Source organism: Ptychodera flava, chromosome 20 (assembly GCF_041260155.1).
Source record: "Ptychodera flava strain L36383 chromosome 20, AS_Pfla_20210202, whole genome shotgun sequence".
Classification (NCBI taxonomy): domain Eukaryota; kingdom Metazoa; phylum Hemichordata; class Enteropneusta; family Ptychoderidae; genus Ptychodera; species Ptychodera flava.
Genome location: NC_091947.1, coordinates 36,323,416 through 36,343,430, shown reverse-complemented (window position 1 = coordinate 36,343,430; position 20,015 = coordinate 36,323,416). Strand labels below are relative to the sequence as shown.

The 20,015-nt window shown below is 36.7% G+C and overlaps 1 protein-coding gene across 1 annotated transcript; it reads left to right on the top strand.

Moving 5' to 3' along the window:
* Nucleotides 1-3,215: 3,215 nt before the first annotated feature.
* LOC139120837 (peroxisome proliferator-activated receptor alpha-like) lies at nt 3,216-18,886 on the top strand. Its single transcript, XM_070685429.1, has 6 exons — nt 3,216-3,996; nt 10,686-10,822; nt 12,876-13,026; nt 13,333-13,520; nt 14,695-15,088; nt 16,093-18,886. The coding sequence occupies exons 1-6, from the start codon at nt 3,969-3,971 to the stop codon at nt 16,338-16,340; spliced, it is 1,146 nt and encodes a 381-aa protein (XP_070541530.1). The 5' UTR covers nt 3,216-3,968; the 3' UTR covers nt 16,341-18,886.
* The last annotated feature ends 1,129 nt before the right edge of the window (nt 18,887-20,015 follow it).

Here is a 20,015-nt window from a genome sequence, read left to right as displayed (position 1 = left end):
CTATGATCTATAGTATCAAATGTAGCTGAAAGATCTAAAAGAGTTATCCTTGACAATCCATGACAAAGGCAAGTTAGTTCTATAATCCTTTCAAGAGACGACGTGACGGGTAGTTTTTTGCCAAAATTTTTTGATGCAGTTCAAGTATCCAGTAAAAAAAGAAATATTTCATTTTTTCAAATGTTTCAGCAAAATAGAATCCTCAGTAAACGATACAAAATACAGGTTCTGACAGCAATGGCAATGCTTAATTGGCTACACGCCAGTTAGAAGCTTTATGTACAGGGATAACAATTTTCATTTTCTAATTGTTTTTAAGTATTTTCATCAGCGTTTTCTTATTCTTCTTGTCAGAGTTTGCTGAAATACCAAGTATTGGTCCGGCCTTGTCAGAGTTTGCTGAAATACCATCAAGTTAACCTTGCCAGTTTGCTGAAATATCAAGTATTGGCCCAGCTTTGTCAGAGTTTGCTGAAATAATTGACCTGGCCTTGTCAGAGTCGCTTAAATACCAAAGCGTGGCCAACGCAAATCACTGTGTAAAGTATACACTTTAACAATGACGTCAAATGAATTTGGTGATATTTCGATATGTTTTACAAGAAACTGAATTGAGAAAAGAGAACAAATAATGAAAAACAGATCCAAAGTTTCTTTATTACATGAAGTTTTATAAGGCAGACTGCGCCGCAGTGGACAGATATTAGAACTATAAAATTCAAATTCTTTTCTGATGTACCTCATGTGCGGGCTTACTTTAAAGCTTTTGGAGTAAGGAAATTTTCACCGTCTTAGTTTTTCGAAAATCAAAAATGCAATTTTTCCCCACGAGAGACCATTTTGAATTGTAAATATCGAGAAATGTTAGGTAAAATGTTAGGTAATTTGTTTCTCTATTTCTAAGCGTTGCACGGTGACCCAGGAGTTTTATTCTTAAAATTGTAAGAGAATCGTCCTTCAACTTCGGGGTGCAAACTACCTTAACAGATATTGGTGATTGGCAATTTAAAATATTACATTATTATATGAAGCTTTAACAGATAACACCTGGTGATTAGTTATTTAATAAGTTAATATGGAGCTATAACCCTAGTTGATTGGCAATTGAATAAGTTACAAACACGATTGGAACTAATTTGGGATAATTGAATAGTGAAGTAATGCCGATTTAATCTACAAATATAATCTCATCTGCTTTTCTTTTTACATTACACACTTGTTTTTATGAGTAATTTGCAATATTGAAACATTCAGCTATATGGCACCAAACACTTTTAAGAAATTTGAAAAATATAAAAATCCAATCATCCCAAATTAGTTCCAATCGTGTTTATACTATAAAATGGTGCTTACAAGATAACCCGTGGTGATTGACAACTTCAGAAGTAATTTTCTTGCGGATGAATATCAAAGGCCCGAGTTATCGTATTTTGTACCAATGAATGGATAGTATACATATAAACACAATCCCTCCGTGAGTGGAGGGACTGCGATTTATTTATTGCATCACCATGCTAGCGTTTCATATTTTATACGCGCAATGAAAACGTCCTATGTCGTCTAAAATATATGTTGTGCAGGGAATTTCAATAAATGTATCAAACATCAATGAGTACCTGTCCCCTTTGATCGTACTAACCTAATTTAAATCAGGTCTACGGCACTTTATAGGACATCGCCCGTCTTTGTGTTAAAAGGCAGAGAGTTCAAAAGGTACGCCGTGTAAAACCGGTAACTGATTCTAGATAAGCCACTGATACTAGCTGACAAATATTTATAGTTATGGCTTACATGTACATGTACTATCACAACAAATATATTACATCTTCACAAAGTAGAGTAATGGTTTCGTATTTGTATTCATATATTCACAACATCGAGTCAATAACCGAATTTGCATTGTTTTATCACAATTCTTACCAATGACCATGCATACAAAAAAGAGACGAAGTTTAAGTACCTCAATCATTAATTATTGTACGGATATTCTAAACACAATATTGCGCAGCAGTGACACGAAGAGACGATTCAATTAGCATATCTTTCCTTTCATCTTTTCGTTCTACTCTGTTGGTTCGTTGTAAGCTTCGCATAGAATCTTGCCCTATCTCTTTTTCATTCGATCGTTGCGCGCCCAATTCCCTGGAGCAGGAAATTTCATTTTGTACACACCCAAAAGCCAAAACTCGACATCTGAACTGTAAGAAACACATTTGTAGGTTTCAGGTCTGAATAGTTAGACCGCCACTCAGACTTACAGCAATGAGTAAAAGCTATACATTTTGCCTTGATTAGTTCGCTTCTCAGAGATTCTGGATCTCGTGATTGTGTTCAAGAAAGACCCATCTCATTAAAATTAGATGTAGAGATGGAAATGTCGTTTTCATTCTTTCTTCTCGTAGCAGGGGAATGTCGCCATCCTTAAAACTGATTTTTTTTCGAGAGGTAACTTCAATGTCACGTTTTAGAAGCCTTCAACTGGAACTCCGCATAAGCTTGGACTTGAACCCAATAGGGGACCATCGTTGGAAAGGTTTACGTAATTTGACGATAACTGCGCTGTATCTCTTTCCCACACTGTGAATCTTCAGGGAACAGAATGTTCATCGGATTTCTCGAAATTTAATACAAAGGCGCATTTCAGTCTCTTGTTGTGGCTTAATTGTAATTACAAAAAATTAAAAATGTTAAGATATATAGCGCCTCTCATATTGATATCAACACTGCTGTAACGTATGAATTTTCAAATTTAGGTCTATGTTGTGACGCCGGATGCTTTTCTTCGAATGGAGTTAAATACTTCAAATTGTGATTGATCACTGTACTGGCAATCTTTGAGAAATCATTTTTAAACTTTGTGCATTTCGCCTTTGGAATTGGAATTCGAAAAATGTAGCCGTCGTCACTGAAATTTTGAAACTTTCCTTTCCTTGCTGACGGTCTACTTTCGCTGACGGTCTACTTTCGCTGACGGTCTAACATGTCTCACTCATTTGCAATTCAAATTAGAATAGGCGAAATGTTGTTCTCACTTCAAAGTATAATTGGACATGATTTCATGGAAAATAATTTAACTTCTGTGTTCATCACATGCATATTTTAACTTACGAATTGCTTCATGTGTCGATCGTGACCAGACATTCACGCAAAAATGGGAAGGCACCAACACTTGGAGGCGCTGTATAGGGTAATAAATAATGACTGATTTCTAAGTTCGACAAGCATATAGTTTATCATTGACCAGCTTAGGCAATCGTGAAGTTCTGTAATGAATCACGGCCGACGACTATTTCAGCCGATTCAATGAAGGAAATTTCTATGGAAACTAACTGTGCACTGCCTCGTCTTGGTCAATTGTGGCTTCCGCCTCTCTGTCTCTCGACAGAGCGGGAAATTTAAGTTGGACTCGAGCTCGGCTGGTTGAAGACATCAGTTCCACAGCGTTACAGAGTCCGTCGTCCACATTCGCGCATGTCTGACGTCTGTTAAACATTTTCTAACACTTGGGCCAACCATCTTTGCGGAAGTGAACCAATCCAAGCCGTAGTTTAGGGATTCTTTGGCAAGCAACGTTGAGACGGACACAGCCAACTTTCAGTGTTTTTGCTCTGTGGATGAACAGTTCTTTCGTCAGGACAAGTGGGAGTTGAACAAGTTAGGGATATTCCCCAATTCACTGACTCTGTCGCCGGTTGTGACACGATACGAGCGAATATGCAGATTAAGTACCCTTACAATATATCGCGTTCCCTGTTTTTGGATCTACCATCATCTTAATAATCACTAATGGTAACACAAACGTAGCTTACACTTCGCCGAACACGCGAAAACAGATTGAGTCACGATTACGAGAGGGATAGAAAATAACTGGACCTCTGGCCCGGTGGCTGTTTTCAGCCGAGAAGTGAGTGGAAAGTCCGAAAGATAACCCGTACTGATAAGGAAAAAGAGGCGCAGCCAAATTCACCATGGAAAATTTAGAGAACGACGAGCAAGGTGAGACCAGTGTTTACGCAGTGCTTTATCATCATACATGCACACGCGCTGTACTGGCGTTGATTATATAGTTATGGTTGAGAATGATGATGTCCACGTGTTGTGGATAGGGTCATCGTAGTCGGTGAACAAAAACAAAGTCATTATGTTTATGTGGCGTATATCGTATCTGTCTCTACGTCTGTGTAGAATTGCACTTTTAGAAGTACGGTATCGCGTTTATTATCCCCGGGGTCATACATACAACTACGTAGCAGGAGGTTTGTAAGCACACCCAGTCATCGGTCTTGTGTGCACTTTGTTCTACAGAAAATGACATCGTTGGCCCCTTCTGTAACCAAGACGTCGAGATCGTTGCTCCTGAAATAAATCATGTTAAATGAAAGTGTGCCACGACATTGTTAAAATAGGGCACCCGAGTCGTAGAACTGAGCTATTACTCAGTATATGAGCTCAGTGCAATATGTGATATTGGAAATGCTATTTGATACGTATGTATGTATGTATGTATGTATGTATGTATGTATGTATGTATGTATGTATGTATGTATGTATGTATGTATGTATGTATGTATGTATAGTATTATCTATGTATGTGTATGTATGTGTATATGTATATATTGTATGTATGTGTGAATGTGTGTACGTATGTATGCATCTATATATATCTCTCTACGTACCTACCTACCTACACACCTATCTATCTATCTATCTATCTATCTATCTATCTATCTATCTATCTATCTATCTGTCTACCAATGAATGTACACACACACATTAAAGTAAATTATTCGTAATTTAGGTTTCATACATTGCATTGATCAGGAGATGAAGAATATAATTATTGTATACACTACACTACACTACACTACACTACACTACACTACACTACACTACACTACACTACACTACACTACACTACACTACACTACACACACTACACAACACTACCAACACTACTACACTACACTACACTACACTACACTACACTACACTACACTACACTACACTACACTACACTACACTACACTACACTACACTACACTACACTACACTACACTACACTACACAACACTACACAACACTACACTACACTACACTACACTACACTACACTACACTACACTACACTACACTACACTACACTACACTACACTACACTACACTACACTACACTACACTACACAACACTACACTACACTACACTACACTACACTACACTACACTACACTACACTACACTACACTACACTACACTACACTACACTACACTACACTACACTACACTACACTATACAATACAATACAATACAATACAATACAATACGATACAACACAATACAATACAATACAATACAATACAATACATATTAAATAACCTTATAAAATCACAGATTTATCCAATGTGTACAGTGTAACGTGAGATTACCCCTGACGTTAGCTATGCGTTCTCGCTCAACTATCCGAGCACACAAAGCCCTTTCAAAACATGCAAATATGGCAGAGAATATAAACTTACAAAATTATTTCTGATTTTGAATAGGCCTGGAATTTATGGTTTGTAGTCCTGTTGTAAATGTAAATGTAATGTAACTTTACACTATGATGACGCCCCGTGAGTTTTCGCCCTAATTTGACGCTTTGAAACCCTCTTATTGGTTTATTCGTAAAGTTACCGCTGGATTGACCATGCGCTGATTCGAAAGACAGGTGTGAGTGTACAACCAACATCATAAAACAGGGGTTGTCCAACTATCTCCTAACGCTGCGCTTGAGTCTATCAATATATTTAAATATTTATTCCTTTTGTATCATGCAATACCGAAATATATGATCGAAGAGGACAATTTTTTCTCTCACAACTGGCCGCCCTGAAGCTCCACTTCAAACATCACGGGTTGTTGTCTTTGTTTTTATTTACACGCGCGCTGAGTGTTTTAAATAGTAACCTTTATCGGTGCATGTTAAATTACCCGCAGCTATCTACGTATGGTTACGTCTCCATCAACCATCCCACTACGATGATACTAAATTAGTCACACTGGGGATATTTACATGGATACCCGCATGTGACCGAATCTTTTCCGTTTATAGCTTGACACAGGTTCACTTTGGGGGGGGGGTAGAATAAAGCTGGCCGCGTGCTACTCAAAGTTACAGTTTTGAAATAGGAAGAAATCGCCTTGGCTCAGAAAATACTGAAGTAGAGATACTCCTGACCTTTGAGATGCATGCTTTTATATGTAAAGCCTGGGGGAAGAGTTTATTTATATATTTATTCATTTATTTATTTATTTATTCAGTACACCACAGGCACTATCAGAGAGAAAAGTAAGGTACAATTAACGATTAAATAGATATTACAGTACAATATTGGACTTGTAGACTAACGTAAATGTGCATGTACTCCATGCGTACTTCGGCTTTTGGCGATACCATGCACGTCTGGTGAAGTGAGATTCTTGTCAGATAGACAACCGTCATAGAATGTCATTTTGTGTAAACACCACCACCACCACCATTATCATTACAATGCTTTCGTGATCATCATTGTAATATAAACATCATCATAGTCTCTATCCATTATCATTTAACTGTCTTCCCCTCGGAAAGGTTTTGTGACGGGTACTATTATCGACTGTCATTGAGCTTATTTCGAGTCAGGGTCCTCAAAGCGGCTTCAAATACAGTTATTTTTCTGCATACCATTTTTTTTCCTGGATACCGAAGGGGTCTGTTTAGTCTGTATTTCTTTTGTTTAAAGCGTTGTCATCGAGATACATCTGTGTTCATAAAGAAATGTTATTCTCGGTGATTGTCTGGCTGATTCTCAGTGATTGTCTGGCTGATTCTCAGTGTACAAGTATAGAACAGTCGATGCGGCGGAAGTCTTGTGTATAAATTAAAATTTCGACCTAGAAATGACCAAATTGAAAAGGCATAACCTGTCTTTGCAAAATATATTTTGCTGTAGAAGTTAGTGTTTCGTTCAACGTCAATGAATGATCATGAACTTGACTTTACTTAACAAATATCTCTTAAAATATGTTGTAATCAAATAAGTTTCATGGATTGTACGTCAGTTGTGTCAATATAGGTCAGAACGCCCGGGCCGTGCATTTTAATATATTCTATTTTTCCTAATTGACATGAACTTGACACACAATTGACGTCATGATTCACATTGCGGTATAAAGATTCATTAGTTCTTATTCACGTGTACAAGTGTGAAAGGACGAAGTAAAGTATTGACAAAGGAAAGCCAATCATAGTATATTTCGTGAAAAATCTCATGTCTATCATTGTGACATAATTTCACGAATTGCTCGTTTTAATTGTCATGCACAGAAGCTTGTATCTTGTTATCATATTATGCTTGTACAAGATCAACATAGTTAATTTGACTGAGTGTACAAATACTATGTCAAGTGTATCCTGAAATATGGCCGTCATTGTACATTTCATTCGACACTGTATTACGCTTGCCTAGACTTGGAGAACACAAATGAAGTATGACTTACTGATCCTTAACCGATCAAATCAGACACTTCAATGATTTTAATTTACAAAGTATACAAAAGGACAGAGTATAGCGATACTAAACATCGTCTTCTGGAAATGGCGCTGGATAACCAATGTCATACCAACAGTTAAGAGAACCTAGAATGTATAGACGAAATGATTTAAGGAAGTGAGAATAAATTGAAACAAATTTACAGAAAGTGATCTCTTGAGCTATAAGGATGTGCAGAGTTATGTAAATAAATCAGCTGAAGTGTTCAATCTCTTTTTACGAGACTACTGTACAATCCATTAAATTCATTAAACAGTGTCGATAAATTGCTATTGTAAATCATCATACATTTAGAGCCCGTCAAGTAAATGATACGTGCTGCTTATTTTGCTCGTTTTTCTTCTATGTTTGTGATAATTAAACACGAGTTTTCAGGATGACAAAGTTTAGCGAAAATCAAGCTGACATGAAGTTTGTTGCAAAATAGCTATGTTGTCTTCAAATAAACACACGGAAGAATTCCAAGGCCTTGATATTCTCGAGCGGATGAAATGAAAAACGATGGGATGACAGAAAACAAACATTTCAGCTACCTTTCGCCAAAGTATATGTCAAGGATAATAAAGGCTTGATGTCTATTTTTTTGCGTTACGGATTACCGAGGCCTTTGTACAGAGATGAGATTTATGAATGGCCCAAATTTGATCAGAGTTCGGAGTTACAGTGTTTTCCAATCAAAAGCTTGAGTATTGAATCCAAATAATAGTTCGTTTTTTCAATTTCTTACTTCAAAGTGGAACAAGAAAGTCATACTTAAGTACAGAAAAAAGCAACGATTTTATCGACAATGTAGACGATGGTGAAAAAGTTATAAAAGTACGATGGTACTTAGGAAAATTTTTATCATGTTTTAGCAAAGCAGGGTTTTCGTATGTTAAACTGTTTTCTACATTTTTTGATGAAATACGAAGAGCAGAAAGTTATGAGACGTCTACTGAAGCCATTGTCAAGGTCGAAGTATGTTGACTGAGTTCCTGTGACATCGTGTGGGCGAACAAGTCAGAGAATAAGTTGTACTACATATACCTCGTTACTCGTATATGAAAGAACTTGATTTTATGGTTGATGAAAGTAAGCATTTTGACCATTACTGTGTCTAGGCAGGTCATGTAGGGTAATACAACTTGAAATGTCGCTTACACAATCGTGACATCAACAACTGAAAAACCCAGCGAAAATCACCATCGACATTATCTTAGGTGTTAGGATTACCCTTCTTTGAGTGACCGCACAGCCAAACAAGAAGTCAGTTTTGGATTGGAGTTTAAGATTTGCAGAAAAGTCAAAAAAGCATTCTGTTGTTAGTATAGAGTCTGGTCGAGGTTGGACAGAATGCCCAGATTCTATTATTTGAGATTCAAATATATGGTGCAATGCATTACAATCTCAAGGGTTGTAACTTGAGTTTGACTTTGGGTTCCATGTCGGAGACAGAGATGCAACCAGACAGATACACAAGCAGACAAAGGACGACAGATCCAGAGAAACAAATCAGCTGAAAGAGAATACGGTGAAATGGTCGGCTATTGCCTAACATGACACAGAATCTATATATACATCTAATTACAGGTATACACCACTCATTTTGTACGACAATAAAATAACGTAAACATCATAAATCTAAAGGAAATATTTAAGCTCTATCAACAGTATTACGCTGTAAAACAGGCGGGCTCACAAGAGTATTTTGCCATAATCAGGAGAAGGGAGACAAATTGAAAATACGTTCATATTTACTTATTTAGGTCCAACGATGGTGTGCTCGTCAACTTGTAGAAGTTGGTGTTGGGTGACATTTTGACATTTATCGGTGTCTGCGGTATCCTGATAACAAACTGATCCCCATATTTATTTTACATAGTCTTGTGTAATTCGTCTATGTATGCTTGGTTTGTTTATTTATTATCGTTTATTTCCTGACATCAGTGCGTCTTATTAGTTCGTTCACAGTCACATAGAGAGCTGTAATCTTAGTCACAGTCATCGTGTGCTTCGCGTAAACAATTATCAAAAATAATTGCTGGTAGATATACATTCACATCAGTATTCAACAATTTGTTTACTTGAATCCATCACCACTGTGTAAACACGGTTACAATGCTGCAGTTTGTTTGATAACTGTTATCTCAGCATGCCCAGTCTGTCACACCAGACAGATTTCTGAGATGTGACTGCCTACGATTTTCTTTACTTTCAGTATGATGGCTGCGAAATCTAGGGCATCGACCACATAATAAATGGAAGTAACGCACGTTTCTAAAAATAACATAATTGGCATGTAAACAATTTTTATAAAAGATATCACCTGAAGACAGGAATATGAGTTTTCATCAAGCTTGAATAAACAAATAGACAGCGATATTTTGATATATTGGTTGCCCAAGGCTAACAGCTACATCGAGCAAGACGGTTCCGTTCAGGATCATTCCAAAAACGACAATGATTGGTAAAAGCTCAATATCTGTATGAAACAAACTGGACATTTCATATTTAATAGTAGTTTTATCACTGTTTACTCACTAAATTTGGCCAATGACACGCTCCCTTTTGAATAGTCAAAACGTTTATTTCAGTTTTTCATACTTTTGTCCTTCGTGAAATGAGTGTACATTTTTATCAATACGTTTTGTGATTAGGGACAAATCTTTGAATAAATATTCCTTTAAAACTACTACTCCTACAACAACTACTACTACGTTAGCATACCAAATCATAACTTCATAAGTTAAGGGAATCTTCAAATTGCATCACTCGTAACTTTGTCAATCTTCAAGTTCGAACAATCCTGACGGATGTGTCATGCCACCAGGTTACGTTTACCCATTCCACATACCTGTTACCACCACTTACTATTAGTAGTTCAAGATGGTCAAACTTGATTTTGTAAACAATGACTGTCACACGGACCTTGTAATGTTTTACATTGAATGGATCCGGGGAATGGATGTAATTATTGGACCAGTTTTGATGTCATAATACAATAAACACTGGGCCATGAATAAGCAGCAAAACGCTCTATCTGTGACGAGCCTTTTTAATCACTTTTTGAGTCCCTGGTATTTGTCGACATAAGGCTGCTTCATCTCAAGACTTATTTTTGCGTGTTTGTTATTTCAGTCAATGGCTCCAGGGAAAACGGAGAGTTTGTTGACACGGAGCGGCATGAATACGTGGATTTGCCGATGAAATGCCGTGTCTGCGGTGACAAAGCATCCGGGTTTCACTATGGTGTACATGCTTGTGAAGGTTGTAAGGTGAGGAATCAAGTAGCATTGTGCTCAGACAGCAAAATATCTGAACAATCACTAACCAGAATGTTGAAAGTTTCCAAATAAAGTCTGAATTATTGTGATTTACATCACATGATTTCTCTCTTCTATCAACTGAAAAATTGTTCTTTGGTATTAATATGTCTAGAATCCATGGATAAAGTAGTAGCTTGGTAATAAACGGGGAAACTCTGAACTTACCCATTTTGTGTATTTATGGGTAGCGCCCTCGTATATCACCGCTTCCATTGGTCATTATAAATTGAAACTCTTCAATTTGTTATCTGATGTAGACAGTCTGCGTCTGTTTACATAATTATGTCTATTTATGCATAGCATTTATGTGACAAGTAGAATGGAGAATAAAAGTGGCGGCACTGTTCAGTTGTTGATGGGCGTCGGGCAGGTGGGTGGATGGATTGAGAGAGAGATTGACAGTGAGCAGCTCATATTGCGAAAGACAGACAGACAGACAGACAGACAGACAGACAGACAGACACATACACAAACTAGAGAGGACTCAATGCACGTATCAAAACTTCACGTAAATTATTTCAGTAATGGAAGAATGATCTAATTTTTGAAAATATTGGAACCACGAATAGGAAAGTAGAAAGTTATGAGGCTTGCTATTGATTTCATTTTCGCATGAATTAACAGTATTCTTATTGGATGTTAATCAAACGTTTGTAAGTGTTTCCAACCAGGAAATATTATAGCAGCCCTCTCAGTATACCTGATTTTTACGAGTACCCGCGTATCGCCCGACAACGCAATATAAATATGCGCAGTTTGCCTACGGATCGATTCTAATAAAGCTGTTGGTATACTTGAAAAGAAAATCATTGAATTTTGCGGGCTCTTTGTTTGTCATGATCATAATCTGCTTGCAACTTAGTTTTATAAATGTTATGTACATTTCTTACAACAATAAACAAATTGATATTGTTTCATCGAACGAATGTGCCAGATTTGTGTAGTTCTTGATTGTAGTATTATTGTGTGATTTTATTAAAACGATTAAAATTTGTATACCCACAATAAAGTCCTTTGTAACACTGTTCATATATTACACGAGCTTCGCCAACTAAATAAATTGACGATGCCAGCTTTTATAATTACAGAAAACACACCCATGGTATTCCTCTCAGTTTTGTGTAGGACTTGGATATGAAATCACAAAGACTGAGCTGCTTTCTCTTAGACTAGCATGTGGAAGTTATTAAATCACTTACGACTCACATTCGACATTCAGTAACCACAAAACATACAGATTACTAAACGACATTTTTCATGATAACGTTTTATGATTTGCTTAGGTCAGCTAATGGTGAAAAGGGTAGCAATTTAATGAAAATTTGCAAATGGTTGAATGTTCAAAAACTTTGATAGGTACAGTTGACCAAGTGGCATTTCTTTTTACGCAAGCTATTGCAATCCCAATTAGAGATTTGCTCAGTAATCGATAAATGTACTCGTTTATAATTCTGTTTTTTTCAAGTCTTTGCATCACAATAATTCTCAGTTAAAATGCATTTGACCTTGCTGGAAATATTTCGAATAAATAATCATGAAGTGCCGTAATTTGAAGACTCCACAAACTATCATCTTACTGTCCTCCAGTTGTATCCAAGGACGTTTGCGATGTATACCATCACCTTTCATCAAGGTGTGAATTTAACGGGATAAATTAAGTGATGTGATTTGCGTGTTATGTAATATTAATTTCGCTTGTATACAAACAAGGTTCAATGACCTACATGTAGTGGAAGCAGTCACCGCTATGCTTGTCTTTAAAAAAATAAGCCCCATGCAAAGAAATATAGTAATGTGATTTCGAATATTGGTGACATGGATTCTATTCATCAAGGATGATATCATTGCACTGTTACTTGCGCATTATATTTCGACTTTGCTGGTTTTTTATTAGAACGACTGTGTAATATCATCACCACACTCGGTTACTGGGTTTATTCAAACCTTGGCAAATCAATCAAATTTGCATAAAAAATTCATCATATCTCTAATGTTCTTACAGGGGTTCTTCAGGAGGACCCACCGAATGAAATTGCAGTACAGGACGTGTCCTTTCCTAAACACAGTACCCTGTGATATAAACATGGCCACCAGGAATAAATGCCAATTCTGTCGATTTCAGAAATGCCTCAGCGTTGGAATGTCACTTGGAGGTGAGTAGATAATCAACAACAAAGAAACACGATGTGTGTAAAAATGAGCACAAAATTGAGGTACATGAAGCCGAATTATAATATGGGGCAAAAAGTTGCAATTTGAAGAGTTTTCTGTGTATCAAAACTGTAATGTCGATTTTCAAACACAAAATCGAATAACTTGAATGCGCCCCGGGAAGAATGCACAGTTAGTTTTTCATGGGAAGGCACATTCCTGATGCCTATTTCGTTAAGAGCTTGACAAAAAGGTATGCAGTCATGATTGGTTTTTCCATGAGATTTTATTATCTCTGCACATACCAGCGTCCAGATTTGGAAGAATGCCTCGTGAAGAACGATTGAAAATCCTCCGGGAGATTCAGCATGAAGCAAATAGTGCCACCTACGAGGAAAAGCGGAGATCTGAACTCCGAGAGTTCACTGATAGCATCCATCATTGCTTCAGGGATATTTTCAAGCAATACAGAAGCAGCAGACAAATACGAGAAAATGTGAGTGGGGACTTTTAATCGTACCTTGGAAAATTATTGGAACAACCGTATAGTATATTCACTCTTTCCTGCAAATTAAAAGACCGATATTATTTTTGAATATGGTTGAGATTCTTTTCAAAATTCCGCAACTTCTTTTGGTGTCGGCAAAATATGCTTTCGATCAGCATCAGGATTTATTGTCGTATTTATGAAATTAGGGTATATTGCTCCTCGAATGTGAAAGCATTAAATTTTTGCTCAAACTTTCCTCAATGAAACTTTCGACCATTCCCTTATCGAATCGAGAATAAAAACCAGGGGTCACCGTGCAAAGTTTGGTGATAAAGAAACAATTACCTAGCATTTACCGATATTTGAAAATAAAAATGGCCGCCATTTCTGTGTATCTTGGGAAAAATATAATTTTCGAATTGCAAAAAAACTATAGACGATGAAAATATTTCTTACTCCAAGAGCTTTAAAATGTGACCCGACACTTAGCGCTAGATCAGTACAGAATTGTAAAAATTTGAGAGTTAATATTTGTCTCCGATGTGCATTCCTCCTTCACTTCAATTTTTCGCAAAAGAGTCAGTCATTGAAGTTTGATCTTTGACCTTTGACTAACCTCCTTGTGACATGCTGAAGAGGAAACTTTTTGAAATAATACTAATTGATTTGATTTGATAAACAAGAGTAAGATATGGACAACGAATCGAATTGCGGGTAGATGTTTGTACTCAAGTTTATCAGCCATTCAGAATTGATCTGATCAGTCTGGCTTACACTCCTTAAATTGTAAAAGGTTTCTTGTCATTGACGATAGGTAACTTTTCCAAAATCTGCTGCAAGTTTAATTTGACCTATCTGGTAACTTTTTTATTTAAACTGAATCTCGGATCCAATAGTGGGTATAGGAGCCATGATGTATAAACATCAATTTAAACGACTAATTCATATTTGAATTTTGGTTTGGTCTTGCTTGTTATATCTCAAAAAGGGGGTAAAACAACTTTTTCTTGAATTTTTAGCATTTCTACAAACAACTTTACATATCAGCCTTTATGAGTGCTTAGACTACAGTTATTGTTTAAATATTATGTTCAGAATTCGAGTATCATGCTCTTGCAATGCTAACAGACTGCAATGTACTGTAACCTAATCGAAGGACAATTTCCCCTGTTGTTCTCAGTACATCGTGGATCGAATAAGTCCAATGAGAGAAATGTTTGACAATAAAGAAATCTGCACAGTACTTCGTAATTGGGCGACGGACATCGTTGAGAAGTTTGCACGCTTTGCCAAGACAGCACTTCCAGAATTCCGTGCTCTGAACCTGGGAGACCAAGTCACACTTCTGAAATATGCAGCCTTCGAGGTTTACCTTATTATGGCGGCCACCAGGTATACTGCCGACGGGCTCTGGTTTCCGGAACACGGTGTTTGCGTTAAGGAAGCGACGTTGGTGGCTTTGAAAATACAACCGCTGTTCGAATCTAAATTTAAATTCTACGACAAAATCAACAAGATGTACATGACTGAACGTGAGGTGGCGCTGTTGTGTGCACTCGTTCTTGCGTCGCCAGGTGAGATCGATAATTAAGGTGGAGTTGCATATTGTCAACACAGTTTTTTTTTCAAAGCAATTTTTCTCATCAAAGATGACAAGGAAACCCCCTCATACTATATATTTTCAAAAAGCAGAGACTCCAAAATTTAATATGGTAGCAGTAGTTTACTCAAAGGATGAAATGGGTGTATATTTGCGGTAAAAACATCAATTTTGGTATTAATGATAAAAATTAATTTAAGTCAAATACTTGACGCTATTTTCCGAAATGTAATATTTCACTTGCAAGAAGAGGATATGTAGAAAAAAATGACTATTTTGTATAGCATTATCGATCCTCATTCTAAAATGGCATGGGTTTAAAGTCTGACACTCAAAAATCAAAAATAGTGATTAAAATAATGGTAAGCAAAATTAAAATGCCATTTATTCAAAATGTAAGAACTTTACTGTCAAACAAAATATCTTTTTGTAATATAGCATTTAAAGAACATAATGTGAAAATTTCAGAAAATTTGACCCAGCCAGAGTGGAGTTAAATTCTTTGGAAATTTTGAAATTGGGAGGAAAGAGAAGCCAGGATATCGGGTGATATGCATTCATTTGCATAAATCAATACTTTTGTATCATGCAACTTATGACTGCTTGACACGCAAAAAGGTGAATCAACCAATATTTTAATCTTCGGTTCATAAATCAATAAAAATTGAATGAATATTTGCCAAAAAGTGATTTTTACGCTATGTTTGGTGCAGCGCCCCTTAAGTGCAAATTGAAGTTTGGTTCGTTGCCGGGAAATCTTTGATGAAAGTGGAGGGTGATAATAGGACTACTTTAATTTGTTTTGCTATGTGTAATTATGTTTTGTCAAGCTTCCTTTGAGAAACTCTATGCCCGAGCAATGTCGCTAGTTGTCTCTCTTTGAGACATTCGTTATATTCTGTGGAATCTACTTAACTTACTACCGAAAACCCGCTTTCTAATGTTTAAATAACCTTTCTTCCCTCGACTGTGTAACAGACAGAGAAGATCTCGCGGAACGAGATCGGGTTGAGAAGTTTCAGGAGTACCTGGTAGACTGCTTGAGGTCAGAGTTGATCCAAAATCACCCTGGTGACCACATGATGTTTCCCAGAGTGATCTCCAGATTAGTGGAGCTACGACAGATGATGCCTGAACACGTACAGACACTACAGGACCACATTGTGGATACCATTGGACCAACACCTCTTTTGAGGGAAATATTCGGCCTTTCCAATTCTTTCTAAAGACACTGTGCAAGATAAAAGAAATGCTTCCTAGAATTAAGCTTGAGAGATAATTGTGATTTGAAGAAGGCAATTGGGATAAGGTCCAGGGCAGAGGAAATCGTGACCAAGTCAAAAGTTTGTTCCGAGATTTGAGTTTCAGTGTGAAATCTACATGGGAAATTAAGGCTGTCCAAATACAGCAAACAAACTGACCAACAGCGTGTTCCTAATATTGGCACGCGCTGTCTGCCACATCCATGTCAATTTTCCCCTTACTAAATTGCACTATGCACCAAATGCTTCTTTGAAAGAATGCTAAGCGTAAAGAGACTATTTGCACAGAAGAGTCCATAATCTTAGGAAAATTCTTAAGCGGCGCTCCCAGAAACTTACTCCCTGCAAAATATTTATATCTACAAAATTAAGTTTATTTTTCAATTCATGAATTTTTGCAAAAAGAAAAGCTATTTTTTAAAAGACGATATGAAATTATCAAATATAACTGTTTCTCCACAATTTAAGAGGTACTGTCACTATATTAAGTGTGTTGATACAGCAAATTTCGATGGACGACTTTTCATAATATAGTTTTTTTATAAGCCGAAACGCAGATGAATCCTGCCGAATCGCCTAAAAAAATCTTCTAAGATTAATGGAAAATGGCCTAATATTTTATTTTATTTGACGTGAAATTTCATCACTTTATAGATCATATATGCCTCTTAATTCGTTGACTTATATTTGTTTTTGCAATGTCACTCTATGCGTTACGAAATGTTGCATTGATATTGAATGAGTTCATCTATTTTTACCTTTTACTAGTGCTAACATCAATTATATTTAAGTTAAGAATTCTTAATTCGTGGAAACCTTGTAGGTATACTGTAAGATTCAAATATTTGTGGTACCGCAGTTTTAACTTTGAAACCGTACATATTGCAATTTATAGATTTTGACATATTTCCAGATACTTATTAACAGTCCGGGTTACTGTCGTTGAATAAAGAAAACTCTATAAAACTTATTCAGAGGAACCCTTACCATGTCTTCAAATGAAAATGATAGCTTTCTTTTCACTGTAAGTATATCTGTACATAATTGAAAGCTGCGAGATTTGCACAATCCCGTGCAAATCTCTGAGAAAAAGTCGATCTTACATTTGAAGTATTCCTTCCTGCCTTTATGGGACATCATGCCAACGGCTCAGCCGTTTAATTCATGCAGAGTAGCATCTTCAGTGTATCTATCCCTTGATGAATGATTGTAGTAGAAAATCAAAACAGAGATCTAGAGACAAAGAGTCAAGCTAGCGCTCATAGCGTGCTGATTCGAGAACTTTCAGTTTGATAATAACAAACAAACAAACCAAGTACGTTTGTTGGAATCGCATACATGGACGCTCTGATAATAGCAGTAGATTATCGCACTTTCTTCATTTCTGCCTTTTAAAGACGTACAAGGTTTCATAAAGTTTCATAAATCTCCATTTCGATATCTTTTTAATGAATTTATGGTTCAAAAAGAGAGAGTTTTAGACTTGAATGTTCAAGGAATACTGGGCTCAGTAAATAACCATGCTTTGGTACTTTCATTTGTGGACAAAGATAATGGCTACATACAGTCACTTAAGCACTTGTGAATCGGTTCACGACGGCCGCTGTTGAGGGCCTAATTTTCTAATGTACGCCACAGCGGCCGTCGTGCATTTGTCGTGTATCAGTTCACATGCGACTGTGCTTACGGTCACACCGTGCGAACCATAACAGAGCAACTCCAGATATAATCGGGTGTTCGCCGTATACTTTATTCTCAGTCAGTACCGTGGCCGTGCTGTACAGTGTTCAATAATATATCAATGTGTTACGAGATGCCTTTGTGTTGTTTTCGGACTGACACTTTTGTTGTGCGAATCTCGCTGACATGCTAGTGTGAAGAAGTCGTCTTGATAAACAGGACGTATGTTTTCACTATCTGTGTAATTTTTGTGACGTACATCGCTTGCATATTGTAGTTCAACTTTTTATACTGTCTGTTCAACATCCAAGTTCATGAATACTGTGGGCATTTTAGTTACTAAGTTTGTATCAGTAAGTTGCCCCAGTAAATCTCAATCCGAATTAAATTCATGAGCATCATGCAATACAGGAGTGATCCCATTGGAAGTTGGACTCACGCACATTTGTATCAAATGGATTTGTCGTTAACCAACGAACAAGTAAAATGTAATCTTTTTCTGAGAATTTGTGATTTTCAGATTTCTTTACGCATAGTGTGGATAATTTATGTTGTAAACAACACCCTCAACCGCTCTCAGTTGGAAATTAGTTGTCCTAGGTTATATTTATTAATCAAATCTCGCTGTTTATATTGTCTTCGTCAACTTCCATGAGTACATGTTTTGTATTTCATTTCAGCAAAAACAATTTCAAGTTTGGCAGCAATGATTTGCTTATGCGTGACGTCTTGCTTACGTCAATTCAATTAAATGCACAATTTTAATTAACTTCATCTTTTCTGAGATTATATTTAAAACCCCCAAAATTAAAAAGTCTGTACCGTGTAAATCTTGTACTGTTTTATTTACAGTGTGATTGATTGAAATATAAGCTTATTCGCATTTGCGTTCTTCTATACACCAGTTGATTTTTTATGCTGAGTAATCGAAATTAATTATCGTAAACAGAGAGACATGAGAGACTGATAAATGTGAAAATCTTCGAAAAACTAGAAAGGGTGTACCAATTGCCCTCTTCCTGCTTTCAAAAAGCACACGTAAATGGCATCATTGTCGTAGACAATAGACATCGATTCCCTTGCTTGCCCTGTTCGCTTTTAGTTCATTTTGCGAATAGGAGATAAACAGAATCGAAATTCGCGACAGAAAAATGTTTCCGCCGTACTACAGAAGCAGGATAGAAATGTTGGTTGGCGCTGCTGTATTGTGGGCAGTAGTAGATGGGTGTTATCTCCCCAAACGTCTTTAATGAAATAAACGGTATAGGCGCACGTGTGGGGACGTGTGAGAGAGGCTGAGACAAAGAAAGATGCGGTGTGTATATGTAAGTGTGTACGTGTGTGTTTGTGTGTGCTCAACAGGCAAAATTCGTCTTCCAATAACTATTGAGATAAAATCTGCTTGTTTACGTAATCTAAAACAATTTGAAGGCAAACCGTTGCTTATCAAACGAATTAATGGATGTTTATGAAATACATGTGCGATAAACACACATAATTATGTTCAAGGGTTAAGCTTTGTTTCATGTCCATGAAAAATGTGCCATTACTGAGAACACTTCAGTTGTCTACATCATCAGTGATCAGAGGTTTGTTTTACATATAAACTCCTGTTGTCACCACTGCAAAGGGGACGGGTAGGGAAACCTAAAACAGTTTGCAATCTTAGAGAAGGATTCAAATCGATCAGTTTTTCCATGAGAGTTTGATGGCTGTTTACTTCCGTTTCTAGGTGGCGCGACAAAGCTCAAATGATTATCAAATTTGAATTGTACATAAAGTTAAAACATACATAACCACTGTTATTCAAGGGACAATAAAATATGTTAAGTAAAACAACAGGTGATAAAACGACTATAACATATCCAAAACATAAAAACAAGTGCCATAAACGTACTTTGTAACATGTTATATTTTACAGTCACTGTATAGCATCATTGTATGGGAAATTATTGAAAT